The sequence below is a fragment of the Aplidium turbinatum genome, chromosome 11 (genome assembly GCF_918807975.1).
Source record: "Aplidium turbinatum chromosome 11, kaAplTurb1.1, whole genome shotgun sequence".
Lineage (NCBI taxonomy): Eukaryota > Metazoa > Chordata > Ascidiacea > Aplousobranchia > Polyclinidae > Aplidium > Aplidium turbinatum.
In genome coordinates, this window is record NC_137482.1 from 24,981,964 (window position 1) to 25,001,861 (window position 19,898).

At 38.4% G+C, this 19,898-nt stretch overlaps 1 protein-coding gene across 1 annotated transcript in view; it reads right to left on the reverse strand.

The window, feature by feature from the left end:
- The window catches only part of LOC145780355 (arf-GAP with Rho-GAP domain, ANK repeat and PH domain-containing protein 1-like), a 72,576-nt gene that overhangs the window by 14,888 nt on the left and 37,790 nt on the right, over positions 1–19,898 (reverse strand). Inside the window, exons 14-23 of the mRNA XM_082592056.1 lie at positions 17,813–17,918; positions 16,077–16,117; positions 13,826–13,888; positions 12,504–12,663; positions 4,291–4,435; positions 2,682–2,889; positions 2,147–2,252; positions 1,734–1,821; positions 1,263–1,426; positions 836–1,048 (exon numbers count right to left, since the gene is read on the reverse strand). Of these exons, the coding sequence (XP_082448182.1) occupies positions 836–1,048; positions 1,263–1,426; positions 1,734–1,821; positions 2,147–2,252; positions 2,682–2,889; positions 4,291–4,435; positions 12,504–12,663; positions 13,826–13,888; positions 16,077–16,117; positions 17,813–17,918 (1,294 nt within the window). The remainder of the gene's footprint in view (positions 1–835; positions 1,049–1,262; positions 1,427–1,733; positions 1,822–2,146; positions 2,253–2,681; positions 2,890–4,290; positions 4,436–12,503; positions 12,664–13,825; positions 13,889–16,076; positions 16,118–17,812; positions 17,919–19,898) is intronic.

A 19,898-nucleotide genomic window follows, 5' to 3' on the forward strand; every position in this document is an offset into this window, starting at 1 on the left:
TTCCCCTAGGCTGAAATGTGACCTATCAAAGCGGCGCTGAGGTTTAGGATACCACAGTATGCTACCGATGTGATCAGCATTAGCCTATTTCTCTCACTTTTTAGATTAACTATGAAAAGCGATGGAATGGCGCAGCGAATAAGGCGTTCGCTTTCTAATTGTGCAATCCTGGTTCGACTCCCGGCTTATGCTGGTTGTTGAAAAACACCGCTCACCTCTAGCCTACCCAGGGTGTAATAAATTGGGTGGGCATAATTGCTGAAGTGAAGGCGGCCGAGAGAATGGAACTGGCCACCCTACTCTCGTTAGTGCCGAAGGCTTAGCGTGATGAGAACCTTATCTCTCATCTCCGGATGCTTGGAATAAAGTATGGGACTCAGCTTTGTTTATAAAGTGCGGAATCACGCTTCATTGATTTACCTACAACCTATCATGCTCCACTAAACAGCGCCGCTCTGATTGGTAAAATTTCAGGATAGGAGAAATTTTGCTGATACAATATGGAAAGTTGCGTCCCGGAAACAGACAAATTCTTCGAGAGCTCACTGAGTTTAAGTGGTTGTGAAAATATTCGTTATCGGACTGGTGGAAGCTTCTTTCGAGGCTTAATCCTGGAATTTGTATTTTTGTGGAGGTTTTCAATCACTGACGCAAGCCGGGTCACCTAGATCGACCGAGTGAAGTTTCCGCTTGTGGAAGTATTGTCTGTGAATTACTTCATTTGGTAAGTGCCGCTAACAGAAGAGATTTCCTTGAAGTGCGTTCTTGATCAAGTTGGATTGTGAAAATGTTGGTGCAAACTACTTATTAGTTACGTCATACACCAGCAACGTACGCGATGTATCGACCCATTCCTCGTGAAGTTCCACTGTCAACAGCGAACCTGGAATGGACTTGAACCACCGTTTGAGGGCACTGGAGACATCATGAATGTTTAACTCTGCATCCCGCATTGGCGTGTCACGCGCGTTTTGCTGCAAATCGCTGAGCAACTGAGATGTTTTGCTGTGGGTCCCATTCAGTCTATATATCCCTCTTGTGGTTAAACCTATAGGATATCAAATACAGTATATGTTTTATGACGTAAAAATGAAAAGCGATTTCACTTTCCGACCATATCATCGGCTGAGAATAAATCAAGAGCCATATTATTTTTGAATGCTCTGTGACAAACAAATAAAAATTAAAAGATTTTATACAAACGGATGGATTGGGAAGACTTGGCACAGCACTGATCAAAGCAACCAGTGAGGTCAACTCACCGAACTGCTCAATGTAAGTTGTGCACTTCTCGAGAATTAGTGGTACACCTTCCGCTGTGAGCTGCTGGCAAGTCAAGTCCGATCCGTACTCGCTATCCGCTTTCCTCACAGCTGACAACCAAGATTCCGAATCCGCTTTAGTATCCGCTCGGAGATAATACGATCTAGCCACAAGCACAAAAGCTATTCATTTCTCCTCGGGCTTTCTTCTATTGCTTCTGGATAATGAACGCTTATGACATAATAGGAAAAATATTTAACGCCATTCAATCCTTGATGGCAGTGCATACACAATTCTTTTCAAAGATTCGCAGCAGTTACAAGAGTGCGTATTACACCATCAAGGAATTTTATGTCTTAAATGACTTTAATATTTGTGTATGTTTCTTTTGTTCCAATCCATACAAACAGCTCATTTCTAACAAGTACTGCAAGCTTGACACGGTTTTTAAATGAAACGATAGCTATTACTTTTCTCGGAACACCAGCATGAACGTGGGACCAGGGTCCTTGGTGGTTGCTCCCGCATTAGGGGAACCATCCTGGGTTAAGTCCAAACCTGTAAAGGATACATTTTAATAGCATTCACATATTTCGTATATTTGCTAACTACCATCACCGATTCGAAACCATTGCAGGGGAGGAAATGTGAGAAGTTCGAATACCTCGTGGCTTGGTAGTGGCGGTCGATAGTGGTCTGAGAGAATGCAAACAACGTGTTTTGTGGCGAGTAGTGAAACGGAACCGCAGCTAGGCCAACTACATATACTGTAAGCTAGCTTTCAATGCCTTGTCGTGGTAGTCTAACTCTAAGCCAAAGTGGGTGCCACAAGTAAATTGTGTGGTTAATTTAATAGCGTGCTTTCAAGATTGAAGGTTGTTACCGATTTGCACAAGTCTTCTTAAATCGATGCATTCCATTGTGATTGAATCCTGATGGTAATAATGAAGTTTTTTTCCTTTGAGTTTGCACCATGTTGGCTTCCATTCCTTGAAACAAACACGACAAGGGATTAATAATGGTTTGCGTGCGAATGAAGTCATAAAATTTATTTTGGTGGTCAAAAACAGCAACAATGTAGACGAAACAGCAGACAAGCAAAACGTACACACATAAAAGACAGCGCACTAGGAGGCCTCGAAAAAACACAAACCACAGGTCATTGAGCCGGTTATTCGGTTATAAATGTGGTGTTTGTTTCAGAAAACCAAGAAGTTCAAGGAGTCATAATTATTTTCCTGTTTGTTGATTTCATAAAGCGACGTTTCCGTCCAACAAATCGTTCTTTCAGATAAAAAAGTTCAATGGTTACCAGTTTGACAACAAGCAAGGAAGTAACTTTGTAAAGTGAGAGACAGCATTTGCTTGAAAATAAACAAAACATCTTTCGAACGACAGTTTCTTGGACGTGTTCTTACCGAGGGCTTCTTGGACAAGTGTTGTGATTTGATCGACATCTTTCCGATTCTGTCGTAGTCCAAGTCTTGCTTCATCGCATTTTGGACATGCGGTGGGACAATGGCCTGCATCAGTCCCCTGGTCCAGGCAGCCGCAATCTCCTGACGGTCCGAACAGAACAGATACGTCCGTCCAGTTGTGCGACTGACATCGAAGCAATGAACGAACCTGGCAACATGGAGACGGTTAGGATGGAGGCGGTTGGTTGCTACCTCACAACAGTTATGAAATTACAGATTCGAGAATCAGATGCTGTCCTACAAAACAATCAGAGGTGGGCAACTGGGCATCCGCTACTGTAAAAGTTGCGCGGTACCCGCTACCGCTACTAGGGCCAAAGTAGCGCGCGCTACCGCTATTTTTCCCTCTCCTTTTCTCTTAAACGGACAGCACTTTGTAACGTCAAAATCACTTTGTAAACGAATGATAGTCTATCATTCGTTTACACGGCCATTTTAACGCCGATATAGAAAACGCGTTCTAGGTCAAATTTATCGCATCTTTCAAAAACGGAGTATTTCAAAATGCGAGTAGCTGAGTCCTACCCGCTTTGGCTTCAGCACGTCTTTTCCAACGGACAAGTTTTTCCACCGCAATACTGGAAGGAAGGGTGAATGGGGGTGTTGTATTTAATAAACAGACGCTTTAATTCGACACTGAGAAAGCTCAAGAACTTTCTTCTGTCTGATAAAAGTCCTTCACACTTGACGTTTTGTTCAGTACCGACGTTTCATGCGATGGCACCAACACAACAAAAAGTTCACCCTCGGACCAGTTGAGTAGGTAGGGGGCGGGGGGCGGATGAACGCCCCGGGCAGCACGTCTGGGGCGGCACTTTCAGACTACGATTTTTGATTTTGATTATAATCTGATAAAAAAACGCAATCTATTTTCACATGCTTTTTCTTGAAGGGGCGGCAAAATCTGAATCCGCCCCGGGCGGCACATTCCGGCACATTCCCTAGCTACGCCACTGCCTCGGACTCGCGACTAGTGTCGGTGTCAACGTGGCTTGATGTTTTCCGCTATGTAGTCAAATGATTTCTGCCTCGATGTTTTCAAGCATTATGTTGCCATAAAAATCTCTAAAAACTAGTCATTGTTTAAACTTTAAATTGGAAAGTAGCGGGTAGTAGGAGTGTGAGTGTGACTGAAAGAAATGTAGTGCCTTTCTCCTGCCGCTACTTTGAAAAAAGAAGTAGCGCCGCTACTGTAGCCGCTACTCAAAAATGTAGTGCCGCTAGAACTACTAAAAAAGTAATGGCGTTACAAAAGTAGCGTGCTACAGCCCACCCCATAAAACAATCTGCTGTAATATACACTTAACCCACAATCCTATCAGGTTCCAAAAACTATTTTTGAAATCAGATAATCCTGTTTGTGAAACTAGGTTAATATAGGAGTCGTATTCCAAAAGGCAGCAACGGAACGTATGGATCTGCTCCAATCAAGTTGAGAAATTTTAGTGGTAAATTTTCAAAATTTTAGACCGTTCGTTCTGGAAATCTGAGGTAAAACCTTTATTGGCCTTTTCAAGTAGGAATCTCTCGACTCTCCCCAGTCTCTTACCCCGCTTTTGTCGCCTGTTCGGGTTGGCACACCCCGATGCTAAGAAGTTCGGAGCACTCCACTTCATCTTTGGCAACGTTTGGTTTTTCGGGGTCGTAATATTTAAAGACGTTGTTTTCCAGAACACAAACACGTTTTTGAAAATCTGAAAATGAAATAATGAGCATTGCTGCATTAATACTACGTAGCATTATGCAGTAACGGAAGGAACGACAAAAGACATGTTGCCAGGTTGCCTGGGTAGATCTTACGAGCAACTTACCGGTAATTTTGCTTTTTAAATCGTATTATTATATTACTGCATAGTTGAGCCCTGGGTTGAAAGATTATAAAGCAAACAATCAACTCAGGGCTCAACAGGCAATTATTTGCTGGCGGAGCTTCCTATCTTTTAACAGTTTTTGATTGATTTGTCACGTCTTGTGCTTCTCGTATTTTTGCTTTTTTGTATCTCCTGTTGTGCGTCTATCTTGCGTAATTTGCTTGAGTTATTTTTTTAACAATTAATTTTACCTTTCAAGTACTTGACCCGCTGTGCTGGGTAATTTTTCAGCTATCATTTTGTGTGAGCTAGTTATAAGCAGTTCGCAAATGTATGGATTGGACCATATTTTTGATGTGATAGTGTATGATTCTTTCTTCTTCTTCAATTGCCTTGCCTGAACCAGGCATCGACGGCCTCAGATGAATAATTAGACCAAATGTTCCTATTATATGTTGCATGGATAATTGTTTCTGTTTTGTCGTTAAATTGTTCCAGATGTGTTTGTCTTTGTCTGCCAGGTGCCCGCTTTCCAAAAATTTTACCAGTTAAAGAGAGATGCTCCAGTTTTTGCTTTCTTATTACATGGCCGAGAAATTTACATTGTCTGGTTTTCATACTTTTTAACAGAGTTCTGGTTTGGTTCACTTGGTGTAGAATTTCTTTATTTGTTTTCTTTGCCAGCCATGAAATGCGTTGTATTCTACGGAAGCACCACATTTCAAAAGCATTAATCTTTTCTGCCATTTTTGTTGAAATATTCCAGGTTTCAGAGTTGTAATGAAAAACAGGATAAATATAGCATTTTAAAACTCTAGATCTTGTTTTGAAAGAGATATTTTTATTGCAAAGAATTGGTTTCATTTGTTGGAAGCTTTCTTTAGCTTGGGCTGTTCTTATGTTGAGCTCTGTTTCGTCTCTTGCATCCCAATTTACCATAGTACCAAGGTATTTGAATTTTTGGACCTGTTTAAGAATTGTTCCATTAACTGATAAATTACAAATAGGAGTTTCGGTTGCTTTTTTCTTTGTTATGACCATTGTTTCTGTTTTCTTTTTATTTAATTCCATGCCAAATATCTTGCTTTTCGTACACACAATATCTAATATGTTCTGCAGTTTTACGTCCGAGTCGGCTATCAAAACGGTGTCGTCAGCATATCGTATGTGGTTAATGTTGTTTCCTCCAATACTAATACCTCTTTCATCTTCAATATGTCTTAAAATTATTTCGCTGTATAATGAGAAAAGGTCAGGTGATAGCACACAACCTTGTCTTACTCCTTTCTGAATGGGCGTGTAGTCACTGCAGTCAGTATTTATCCTGATAGCCGCTGATTGTTCGTAATATAAATTTTGAATGATTCTTAGATCTTTGTCTTCTATTCCAATTCTATCGAGCATGCATAACATTTCATTGTGTTGAACTCTATCAAAAGCTTTTTTATAGTCGATGAAGCACAAGTACAGGGATTTTTGCATTTCGATTGATCTTTGAGCGAGGTTTTTCAGAATGAAGACCGCATTCCTTGTTCCTTTATCAGGCATAAACCCATATTGGCATTCGTTTATTTCTGGGTGTAATTTGTTTCTAACTCTGTTCATGATGACTCTCAGCAGTAGTTTAATAATATGGGACATCAGACTAATTGTGCGATGTTCTTCGCATTCTCTTGTGCCTGGTTTCTTCGGGATTGTAATGAAAATAGATTTTGTCATATCAGTTGGAATTTCACCAGTGTCATATATTTAGTTGAAGAGTGCGTGGAGTACGTCAATGCCAATGTCATCTAGTACTTTTATCATTTCGGTGCTTATTTCATCTGGGCCTAATGCTTTGCTTGTTTTTGTTTTACTTAAAGCAAATGTTATTTCACTTTTTAAGATGGTTGGTCCTGAAAGTGGCTCAGAGAATTTAAACGGTTTTGTTGTTCTTTCTGGGTCCCCATATAACTCTTCAATGTATTCTTTCCACCTGTTAAGGATCTTGTCTTCTTCCAAAAGTATTTCACCTGATTTAGACTTTAAACATCCAGATTTGTGTACTGATTGGAATTTTCTTGTTATTGCTTTAATCTTTTGGTGTGCTTCACCTGGTGTGAAATTGTAGATTTTTTCAATAGTAGCACATTCGTTATTGAGAAAGTCTTCTTTTGATTCATTGCAAGCCTTCTTTATTTTGTTGTTTAAGCGTTTATATTCTAAATCATTCTTGTTCTTATATTTTCTTCTCTCTTTGATCATATCTAAAATTTCGGGTTTCATCCAGTTCTTATGCTTTGAGGCTTCAACCGTAGGAAAAATTTCAGCTGTTTTGATTAGAGAATGTTTAATCACGTTGAAGTCTTCCTCTGTTGATGTTGCGTTTTTGTTGTTGATTTTTGAGCTGATCATTTCATTTTCGAATTTTTGTTGATATTCATTTCTTAGGCTAATATCCTTGCAGAAGTTCCAATCAATTTTTTGTTTCTTTTTAAGTTTCTTAACTTTTTGTAGTTTGAGTCTAAACTTGGCAACCAATAGGTTGTGATCGCTGTCGCAGTCGGCTGTAGGAATTGTGGAAGCATCTGTGATAGTATTTCGAAATTTTTGAAATGTCAGAATATAGTCAATTTGATTTCTCGTGTGATTATCAGGACTCTTCCAAGTCCAAAGTTTTTCAGGGTTTTTCATAAACCAGGTGTTGGCAATGTACAAGTTTTGTTCGTGACACCATTCAATCAATGTTGTGCCTCTTTCATTCATGAATCCTAAACCGTTGTTTCCAGTTGTTTTTCCATGAGCAATATTTCCGACCTTAGCATTGAAGTCACCCATTATAATTGGTATTTCGTTGTGTTTACAGTTTTGTAGAGCTCTTTTAATGTCGCCGTAAAATGTGATAATTTCTTCATCACGAGCAGTACTTGTTGGCGCATATACTTGTGTTAGACTAATGTCATGTTGTAAGTTCTTTAGTTTTACGAGAAGAACACGGTCTGAAATTGCCCAGAACCCAGACAAATTAGCACAAACTTTGGGATGAAGTATTATTCCAACTCCATTAGAGTGTTTTTGATTTCCTGAGTAAATTACATTGTAACCATTCTCCCTTATTTGCCCACTATCGTTCCAACGCATTTCAGCCAAACCAAGAATGCCAATCTTCAATCTCTTCATTTCTTCAATGATATTATCAAGTTTTCCTTTTTGGTAAAGTGTTCTAACGTTCCATGTTCCAATTTTCGATGTTTTGTTTTTCCATTTTTTTCTGAGTTTGTTTTTCATTTGTTGCCATGTTGTTTGTGTATATGGTTTGTATGATTCTTTAGTATTTATTTTAAAATACTTTTCTTATAGGCTTGAAAAGGGCTGTATATGAATAGCCGAAGCGTTCGATTATTGTTTTTTGTTTACACTTTTTTTCCAAAAAAAATTGAAAACTCGTTTTATAGTGTTCGAGTCTCTCAAAGCTTACCTCCTCAAAACTAGCCCAAAATTGAATGCTTTACAATAATACTATAAACAGTTTCATATAATGAACTGGTCTTGCAATAGCATTTGTAACGCTACGTATCGAATGATGGAGCCTTGGCACAGAGTTTACTTCGTTCTGCCACGGAGATGTAACACTGGGTGGCGTGTTTGGACCTTTGAATAAGGATAATTCTATTCATAATTCTATTTGAATAAGAACTTCTGATTCTTCATAAGAAATTCTATTTGAATAAGACCTTCTGATGATCCGTTAGGTGAAACAATTTGTAAAGGCTTCAGATAGTAATAACTATATTTGATTTATTTGATTTATATATATTTTTAAATAGAAATCTGAATGAAAGTCAATACCAACAGGTTGCGTTCCTTTATCCCCGACGACGATATTCGTTTAGTGTAGGAGCACTCAATGGTATTATTTAGTGATAACTATTCCCAAAAAAAATTTTCACTTAATTTCACATTTCAAGCATTTCCTTAAAGAAAGTTGGATATTCAATTAATTCTGTTACTGGGTATACAGAATCATCTAAAATTTCGTGATTCTGGATATTACCATTGGTTTGCTGTAGGCTATATTTCTTACTTATTCAAAATATCTTCTCTTAGCCTATCTCTCATGCTTGGCATCAAGTAATTCAAGTATAGAACCATCTCTATGGGTGGAACGCTAATGAAATCACCAGCTTTTTTCAAAAGCTGCCAGTTGGGTTTGAAATAATGACATTTAATCAATCTTGAAATAGAAAGACCTAAAAGTAGCATAAACATGCTTAGGTTTCAATTCATCACCAAGCAATGCTTCAGCTTCTTACAGCATCAACTTTACACAAATAAAGTGACCGATACACTACATACTTCAAATATGTTCAAAAAACCGTCTAAAATATTATCATTTGGAAGTCTACACAACAGACTTGCTGTGAAACTTAACCCTTTTTCCTGTGACGTATTTTGGCCAGTTGACTTGCGGACGGGGGGGTCGGTTCGACACTATCACTTTGAGCTCGTGTAACTTAAAAACTACGCAAGATAGATCAATAAAATTTTCACATGGTGTAGATAATTTATCTGACAACATAACATCGAAACTCTTTTGCAATTTGTTCAACAGCGCAACTTGAAAAATCAAATAATTTGATGGTTGGTCATATATTTTTATTTGACTTGAGAAATTGCTTCTTAATTAACTTATAATTGAGTGTGACGGGTTAATTCCATTGTGTAGATTTTAATCTCTTACGCGGAGACGTCGTCCACGCTTCAATGAAATCGTAATTGGCGTCCGACTCGCGTTTGCTTGTTGTTTTGCCGGAGGCATTGTAAAAAAAAATTGCTTTGTTTCAACATTTGCAGAGAATGAGACAAAATCACCGCAAAAAAAACTATTTCAACTTCTTTTTGAGCCACATGTTTATATTCTACACTTTTTCAAACGTACTGTCATTACTTGATATTGGAACTAAATCAAGCAAATTTTTTTTCACATTCACATTGTCGAATTTGGTTATGCATGATCAAGAAACACTTTGTATTTCACAGCACATCTCAGGAAGCTATTTATTCGCATTGTTTCAACGTCTAAAGAGGTTGAATCGATGTAAAAGGTGTCTGATTTGCTGTCTGGGTAGCGGTTGAATACAGAAAAGTAAGGTAGCCTAATGGTGTCACGTGGTATTTGAACAACAACCTATCCAAAGGTTCGACTTGCTTCGATAGGAGCTTGTTCCATTTTAGGCCATCATGCACTCCAAAAACAAAGAGCGTCTAAAACTCCTGACTGATAAACTATGTCACGATGCATTCCAAAGTGATATGTTTCAATACTTACCAACAATGATCACTTTGAATGAAACAATTTTGCAAACAGTTGTGACAAAATGTAGTGATAATAATAATCGTTTAGTCAAATCGTGTTGGTAGGCCATAGAAGAGGTCGTTTGCCAAATGGAACTCCCGTTCTGCGTGACAAACTCAAAGTCGTGGCATAACGATACAAAATATAGAAAAAAAATCTTTTTTAGGCCAAGTGCTATTGTCGTAAAAAAACAAAAAATCACTAAAGTGTTGACTTTTTCCTTGGGCAAAATTGAAAGTTATTGATATTTTAAAAATGCACGTTTGTGTCAAAATGATTGAAGTGTTTTTTTTCATGTTGTTAACTAGATTTGCAAAATAACGTTTTTTACATTTTTTTTCTAATTTGTTGGACATGCATTTTGTGTCAAGTTATTTATTACGCATTAGAAGATTTCTTTCTGTTCAAATTTTGAAATAGCATTTTAGATGCAGTTTGCGGTTGATGGCGTTACTGCAAAAGCCATCTTTTGTAATTGACACACATCCAAAAACAAAAGACGCATAAACTACTGCTGGCTGATAGACCACGTCACAATACATCATAATGATGTTTTTCCGAACCGAAGACCCAGAAAACCAATTTTGTCGTATATTAGTTTAGACGTCTGCAGACGTTGAACCAATGACAAAAAGTGATTTGCTGGTTTGAAACAAAGTGATTGCTGTTTCCAATGTGCAAACATTTTGATAAAAAGTAATCAAGTTTTGGCCACAGCTTTCTGGTCCATTTAGGCTACTATGGTCAATCAACTCACGTTGCAAATAACTTGTTTTGTGTAAAGTCTTGCTTGTGAAAAAATCGAAGTAAAAACACAAAAATGAAGTAAGCTATATTTACAAAGCAAAATATTCTTGAATGAACCATAGTTTTTAAAAAAAATAGTTTGAACAGGTTTCATCTGATAGAAACTATAATTGATATCATCGCGAAGGATCAAATAGCTGCGAAAATCACTTCAAGCATTTCTTTGGGGTGATTTTCATTATGCAAACCAAGGTGAACCTCAATATACATATTTTTATGCCAAACGATAAAAATCGTTCTTTCTTTTTTTCAAGGACAAGGAAAACGATCCGTATAAAAAATAATTCAATTCAACATATTTTCCTTTTGTCAGATATGCATTTTGTGTAACAATGCTTTAGCAAAATTGCTGAGTATGGTATAGCGTTTGGGATGCAGTCAGAGAATGCAACTTTATGGTTGAAGGCGTTATTACAAAAGCCAATCTTTTGTCACGGAAATGTATTTGAAAACAAAAAGTCACAAAAGCGGCTGACTGATAGATTGCGTTACAATACGTTACAAAAACGAGGCATTGATTTCAGATTTTTCAACCCAACAAACAACTTTGCTCCAAATGACACAAACGTCCAAATTTATGCAGAAAAAGATATAGGCACCTACACCATTTTGTGAAAATAAGCTTTTGAAGACCAACATTTGAATGAAAAGTTTGAATTTATTGAGTTCGTCCTCATGGTGTTTCTGCTGAGATATATCAAAACTTTTAAATCCTCGTAGAGAAAAATAATTTTGTAATCTCTCAAGCAACTGCAAAATTACCATTTAGGTAAAGATTCAGTGCTAATACAATATGCACAATGTTTGTCAAAGCACAATAATTTAGCTGCGCGTGTTTTTCCACAAAAGCCAAGCAGTTTAGATAGTCTGTGTCAAGTTTTTTTCAGTATCCATCAATCTCTCGTTTTCATAAAACATTTTCACAACATCCATAAATATTCATGTGAATATAAGTCTGCAGGTACATGCAAAAGTTTATTGGCGGGTCAAGAACGCACTCCTTGCTTTCGGACAAGAAATCAAGAAATATACCACATTGGTCTGTTTGTTTTATGAGATAAACAGAGTTTTGTCAAGAATTTTCCTACTGCTTCTTGTTATAATTTATAAACAAAATGTATTGGCCATAGAAAACAACGTAAAATTACATTTTTTTCAGCATAGCTTATCGGATGCTCTCTTATAATTTCAAAGAAACTCAGATGTAATTAAAAGATTAATCAAAGCAACTCAAAACTCGAGTTTGCAAACAAAAGGCGGAATCATTATGGTTGAATGCTTTACAACAAAGCCAACTCATGAGATATCTGCGTCGCAGACCACGCACTGCGGTGCTCAGTAATCCTATTAATCCGTATAATTTGAAAACAAAAGGGCTAGCTAGTAGCTAGCTAAAATATCAGAGTATGTTATGAAAATCATGTAATATCTTTTAAACTATAGACAAGAGCAACGTCATTTAAAGTGGAATAAATACTTGAATAATTTTTAGGAAAAGTCAAGAAATTTCAAAGCTGTAGATCGCGTAGTTCTTTAATGACATTGCTTTGAAAAGTACCAAGTCCCCACCGACCCCCCCCCCCCCCCCACAGGAAATAGGGTTAACGCATAAACAAAACTTCTATCAAAACGAGTAAAAATGGCACAAAATGTGATCAATCAAGAGCGGACTTTTGATATAATTTCACGTTTAGTGGTTGTCAAACTAACATGGTACAGTGGTATAAACAGGCCATACACACTAATAAGATTTTATTAAGTATTTTAGATAATTTATTCGTTCAAACTGTAGCCTACTGAAGTGATCACCTCCTTGCTTTCGAATGATGAAGTCAAGACTCCTGCTTTGTTTCCGTTCCTCACTGACGTTCTTAAAATCTCCTCCGTACTTGAATAGATGGTTCTTCAACATCGCAGATGGCTTGACTCGAGTCTTCGGAAGAGAATGCTTCCTCTTCACACAATTACTCTGAAACGTCAACCACATCCACTTATCTCTTATTATTACCGCACAATTACTGGTTGTTTAGTTTAATTAATTTTAACGTTGATAATAAAGCAGGGATTCTTGACCTCGGAGGCGAGCTCCTTTCAGCGTCGTCAACCACTTCTCATGAGGGGCGCGAGCTATACAACGATATTGAATATTTTCTTTCGGTTTGCAGTGGCTTCAATGTGCTGCACTAATTCTTGCCATTCGACTTTTGGGAAGTGTTGGGAACCGCTGATAGGACGATAGAGTTATTATTGCGCTTGCTCTGAAATTTTGATTCACGATACGAAGAAAGGAATAAAACCTAGTATTAGTAGGCCTACTCATTGCATTATTCGTCGCAAAGCTTTGTCGTCCAAAGTTTTACCTCCAGTGAAGCTTGGAAGCTAGTCCTAAACTTAATTATCAAGGTAGTCAACTTCACAAAAGCTGGGGGCTTTGTAAAAATCGAAGCTCTTTGTAGTTGTCTTTTCAACCTACTGCGTAAGGAAATGCAATCTTTTTCTTCGTATGTGATTCTGTGGCCGAAGGTCTATGCATTTACCACCCTAGATTCATAATGTTTCAGGACTACACTACTACACTCACTCGATCCCACGTGGGTCAATGATCATTTCACTAAAGTCAGCGCGGTAACTTATTTCTATCGGTTGAGAGGCCAATGGTTTTTCGTTCAAGCAATCATTTGCATCTTAATCTACCGCGAGCTGTAAGAGACAGTGATTTTCTTCGATGAAAGGGCTTCCGCTGAGCAAGCTGAAAGAATACGCCAACATGTTTTGATCAGTGTCCGAAACATTCCGCTCTGGGGTGTACAAATGGGGAGCGGCCGCTGCTGCTAGTGAGAGCGCTTTAGCCCAAATTGCACCTCCGATGCTTGTATATTCCTTATGAGAATCTTGTACATAGTAGTTCACAAATGAAACAAACATTGACCACATTTGGCAAATGACAAACCAAAGCAACCTCTGCTCTTCTAGATAACGTTAATCAACTTAGACTTTAACAAAACGGCAAAAGGTCAAGAATTCCAATTTTAGTCTTTTAACTTACTACAGCGAAACAGGAGAGTATTTTTAGTCAACTTTAATATTATGTTGGTTACACTACTAACGTATAAAGAAGATGAATCACTTACTCTGTCGGTCACGTGACCTTCGGGACTGACGTCGGAAGTGCCGCCATTTTGGGAAAGAAATTCCTAAAAGTAATTCAAGGTTTAACTTTTGTATCTTTCATCTGGTTACTGATGGTTTGGATAAAGTGGACGGGGGTAAGGAAGTCAACATTTGTGTTTATCGTTTGGCATGCCATTGAGTGCCGCCTTATAATACAACCGCTGTGTATTTTGTAACCTGCAGGTCGTTGCAGCAGATGAGGTTCATTAGCCAATCAGAAGGCAAAATTTAAATCAGCTGGTTGCAGTCATTGGACTCATGCATGTTAGAAAGTAAATTACTGTAAGTCTTTCGCCGTCGGCGGGGCAGCCTAGCGGATTGAGCGATTGAGGATTGACGTGGGTTGATTCCCACTCCTGACATTACTTTTTTTCTGTAAATACCAAAGTTCAAAGCAAGAATCAACTCTGGCTGAGCGCTGGAAGGCTCGCAATGCTGCAATCACCTGGTTCATAGAGAACATTGTCCCATGTTATAGTATCTACTGGTCAAAACACCCCATCTGCTCCAGCGAGCCACAGGTTACAAATGCGTCAACTGTTTGCTTTCTGTAAGTGTCAAACTAACGTTATATTTGTAAAAAAGTTTACTGAATTTCGCTGATTGATTGTTACTCGATAGACGTTTGTTATCACCATTAGACAGACAATGATCGCTGCTCATCTTTCTTGCGCTGTGTATTTCAAGTTTTTTTCAAACTTCGCCTGTCTGCATATAGGCATGATGTAGGCTACCAAATCATGTGATCTGTTAACGCCATTATATGCATTTTTTTTTTGCATTCTTGTGTATGATGTTGGGTGTTGTCTGTTGAGCTGGTCAGGTGTGTTGATCACTGTGCTGGTTTTGCTTTTAGATAAATTTAATCTTAAATGTATTTAGTTCATCAGATGTAAATTAAATTATCGTATAATTGTTATTCCTGACGAGGACACTATGTAGGGTCGAAAACGTTCGATTTAAAATTTATTTTAATGCATTTTTATCTAAATGTTAAAAATAAACGTGGGCTAAATGTGTTACATCTAATTACGTCACTCGGCTTTGCGTGTATATGGTAAAACAAGACAAACTGTCCAAAGAGGTTCTATCATTGTCACGTGATTGACTTTGAAGCCACAATCTTTTTTTTCAATATAGATTTGATTAGCGAGCACCCTCAGTTAAAAAGAAACGGGAAAAACACTTGTGCTGGTGAATCACTATAATTTTTACAAAATTATCGAGTTTGTTCTTGTGAGTCCTATAGCCTATTTAAGTACAAACAATGGTTCTCAATACTTATGACAGAGATATCGGCTTTATAGCAAATAACCACTCGTCGTCATCGTCGTGTAAGCCTCTGGGGCCGGGGGTCTATCCTTTTACCACCCAGATTTACGATGTTCCCGGATTGAGCTGAAAGGTTACTTAAGAGCAGCCAGTCTTTTGTTTCGTCATCCAAAACGCGCAGACCTTCCACTCCGATAGGTGGCTTGAAGATGGTACAATCGTTGATTATGTGGTCTGCGGTCTGTTCCTCGGCACCACATTCACAGGAGGAGGAAGAGGTCATTCCCCATTGGTGCATGGTTGAGTGGAAAAGTCCGACGCCGGCACGGAAACGGTTAAGGCGCACCCACGCCTATCTTGGTAGTGTCAGGCCGATGGGACGGGTGTTGGCATCGGGGATGAACGAATGGAGTCTGGTGGTGTTTGACTTTTATTGAGAGTTCCATTCATGGTCCGCCCAAATAGCCGAATATTAATTGGCCCAATATCTTGGAATAAAAGTTTGTCGTGCAACTTTAAATTGATTTTCTCAAAAAACTATAATAATTTGTGGAATGGCGCAATGGATAAGGCGTGCGTTTTCCAATCATGCAATCCTGGTTCGACTCTCGGCTTCAGCTGGTCGTTGAAAAACACTGCTCACCTCTACCCATCAGGGTGTAATAAATTGGAAGGGCCTAGTTGCTGTAGGAAAGGAGGCGAGAGAAAGGAACTGGCCACTCTACTCTCGTTAGGCCGAAGGCTTGGTGTGATGCTTATCTTCTCATCCCCCGATGCTTGGAATCAAGTACAGGGACTCACCTACCACCTATCTATAACTATTCCCACTTTTCATGCAAATTCCAACAAATACAAGCAATTAAGCGTTGAAAGACACACGTCTGGTTGATATCAAAAAGGTTAATTGTTTAATCAATCAATTCCAGAACAACAACTTACCGCCATGACTTTGTAGTTCAGATGCTTGGACAGCAGGAAAGCTGAAACACAAAACCATACGCATGTTGAAAGGCCAAAACATTAAACGATGGTAAAGGAAATTGAAAATGTTTCCACAGTGTTTCTGGTTTCCATGTTAAAACGCGCAAGATCGTGGAAGTAAATCGGCTATTGTTGGAGAACAGCGCATTGACGTTATGCAGCATAACTTATGTAGTGTTTTCAGGGCCGTGTGAGCACCATCTTGTCCCCCTTCGAAATCCACTAGTGGGCCCCTATGTTTAGTGATGGCTCTTAAAAATAAAACAAGAAAGCATTTAGGGCCATAAACTTTTTCAGTGTGGGAAAAAATTACATTCATCATTTCAGGAAAGAATAAACAACTCTAAAAATTTTCTAGAACAAAGAAGTTAACAGGCGGATCTTGAGAAAAGTTGAGGAAGGACCGGAGTTTTAACAAATGCAAAATTTGTAACATAAATGAGCAAAGCAAAACTAAATGTCTGAAAAAATAAAATTGAAAGAAGGTATGGGGAACTTGCCTCCAGACAATTTTGAGAAATACAATTCTGTTTTGGTCAAGTTTTAGAAGCGATGTGTGTTTTTATTTTTTTCAGATGCACACTTCATATGGGAAGCAAAATCATCAAATCAAAACTGGCTTAGGATTTTGGTTGAAAATTTATGTTAGCCTACTATTTTAACAAGGACAAATAATACCTAACAAGCAGGCGGCATTTAACATAATAACATGAAAATAAACTAAAAATTACAAACGTTTTCGGCCATACTCATGTTAGCCCTTTTCAAGTAACCAACTGACTGATGTTCTTCATAAATTGAAATAACAAAACTGATCTACATACACAAATATCCAAAAAGGAAACGCATAAGAATGAAATGGCAAGGCAGAGGAGAGGCAAAATCACAAGACGCTTTATTGCCTAGGAAAAACACAATTTATAAAGAAATTATTAAAAAAAATCACTTCTCTACCAAAATTGCATTTAAAACACAAAATCATTTACGGCGACAGAAGGATTTCAATAATTTATTTCTTGACATTTTGTATAACCTAGTTTGGTGTCGCCTTTCAGCAGGCTAAAACCTCGAAGTGTATCTGAAAAGTCCCCACCTTCACCGATAGCATTTTCACTTCATGACTTATCTCGGTTAGAGCTGGAATTTATTAATTTAATTGTTAATTAACTAGGCTATTTGAGTGAGCAGTGTTTACTTTGGAATATTGCATTATTTTGTGAATTTTTTGGGACATAAAAAACTCTAAACTGCTTTAATCCCGTCTATGCACGTCCCACATCGCTAAGGTGAATAAAATGTGGTTGAGCGAGTGAAAAAGTTTTATGAAAATGAAATAAAAACATTTTAAATGTTATCGGTACATGTGAAATTACAAGTCAAAAAACGCTGCACGAACAAAACATGACTGGGCCCCTAGGCTGGGGTAGTACCCAAGCGGGGGTTCGGATAGCAGCAAATACAGCCTTGCATGATTTAAGCTATTGGATATCGAACTTTTGTGGTAATTTTTTATTTTTGAAACAGTCAAAAAACATTAAACATACTACAATGAGTGGGCCCCTAATCGGCTGTGAGTCTTCTCCCGACCGGGGAAATGGGGGCGGTTAACACGGCCCTGAGTGTGGCAGTTGACCTCGGGTTGAAATTGAACGAAATTATTGCGTCAATCGGATATCGCTAGATTCGTGGCCTACGTGTCTTGGCGTAGTCTTTCCCCGTCGAGCAGTTAGGATCGGCCCCACTGAAGATGAGGCGATAAGCATCCGACATGTCGTTGTTTCGGATCGCGTTGATGAGCGTCTGAAAGCGAATAGAGCGGAAGGTAACACGTCATTTTTCAAATAGACTTGAAATAAAAAAACAACGTTATGAAAATGGACATCACTGTAGATGCCTTTTATTTTATGTCAGGTTTTTCCTTTACCTTTTGATGACAACTGCACAATGCACATGCGAAACCGGCATCACAACCAACAAAAACCACTGAAGGGCCAAACACTTACACAGCGATATGCGACATTGTAAGTGACAGATGAAGTACAGGAAATCATGTAAAACAGTTATCTTGAAAGCGACTGTGCAAGTAGCCTACTGTAGAGTTGTAGCTAAAATAAAGTTGGTTGGTTTTGAACCTTTATCCTAGAACTGACAAAGCCTCTGATAGGTCATTTCTGGTAGTTTCGCATAATTGTAGAGGCTTTGAACTATTGACGCAGGCACGATCACCGAGATTGACAGAGTGAAATTTCCAATAATTGTTACCGGGGAATTAGTCCATTCACTAGGTGCCTATGAATGAAGAGAAGTCCTAAAGTGCGTTGCTCAAGCGCACACCCTGAGAAGCGAACGACTGCCACTTGAGCTTGAGTCGGGTGCTTAACCACTGCGCTAACGCGGAAGCTAATGTAGCTTACTATCCCTTAGTTTTTAAAAATGTTTAGTGTAGAAGCAGATATACAGCAGCAGGAGCATACAAAACTATTTTTAGTGAGGTAAAATTTTTGCTAACAAAAAGATGATGGGAAAGTTCTTTTGCATTCGTTGAATTGAAGTTTCTTCACTACTTGTTGCATTCAAGAGCATTGTCGTATCATTGGTCACATTATTTTGTCATCTGGTGATGTAGTAATAGAAACCGCGAATAGTAGTTGAGCTACAGTTGATGCACTAGTGGGAACAATGCAGATTGATTTGTAAGACGCGTCCAAGATATCCAAAGCAAGTTTTGAAACATTATTGGTAATGACGTCAACGATTTGTAAACCTGCTGTGATCAGCTTTAAGGAAATTCCACTTTTTTGCAAGTTTAATTGGTACCACCTCAATTCGGTCGGCTGAAAATGACTTGTGTATTCTAATGAGTGTCTGATCTGGATATCTTGTTGTTTATGTCAACCAGATTGCAAACTGCCTGGTTGATTTAAATGAAAGATTATCTGCGCAGACTGAAGCTGTAGCTTCTGCGAGCTTTCTGTATATCGTTTTTACGTTCCCTGACGTCGCTTCCAATGATTGTTGTTTTGAAGTGTATATATCCCATGCCGGCTCTTTATAGGTCATTTCTGCGTTTCCTCAATTCCAAAAAATGCTTGGTTGCGTTCTTGCAATAGGGGCATAGATACATATGCATAGTTTTTCGTCCTTTTTATTTGCACAATTTGTCACATGCCACATTGCAATCGATGTGTGGTGGCTACATTCTCTGAGAAGCACGTCTTTGATCAAGACGGGTTTCTCTTAAGCTGAAGCGACCAGCGCCTAACATCAGCGCCAACTATCAATGTACCAGTAGGCTTATGTCTTGGTGAGGGTGTAACTTTTATTATTAAGCTATTATAAGTTTTAAGTTTGGTTCCTGGTGTCGACGTCGTTGTTCTACAGTTTTGCTCTGCGTTCCGTTCATGGCTTAGTTTTGGTGTCAGACCGGTCAGTTTCATTTTACTTTCTGATGAAGACGATTCGTTCCTTTTTATTGCAATAGATTGTTATACAAGAAATATAGGCCTCGTTCTCAGGTTATCCCCACCACTGCTGTACTCGGGATGGCGCTGTCATGATTACAGCTGTGTGTGAGCGGTTGGGCCCTTTAACTGTCACGGGCTCTAAAAGAGCCGGAGCCTTAAAAAAAATACACACTGTTTGCAATCACCATAACTCTGGTCTTTGCTTGCCAAACTGCATGGGTGTTACTTTTTTAGAAAGAGGAAGACTTGTACTTTCTAAAAGTTGAAAAAAACTGCTAGGCTATTTGAATTTTTTCTGCAATTTTCAATCATTTAC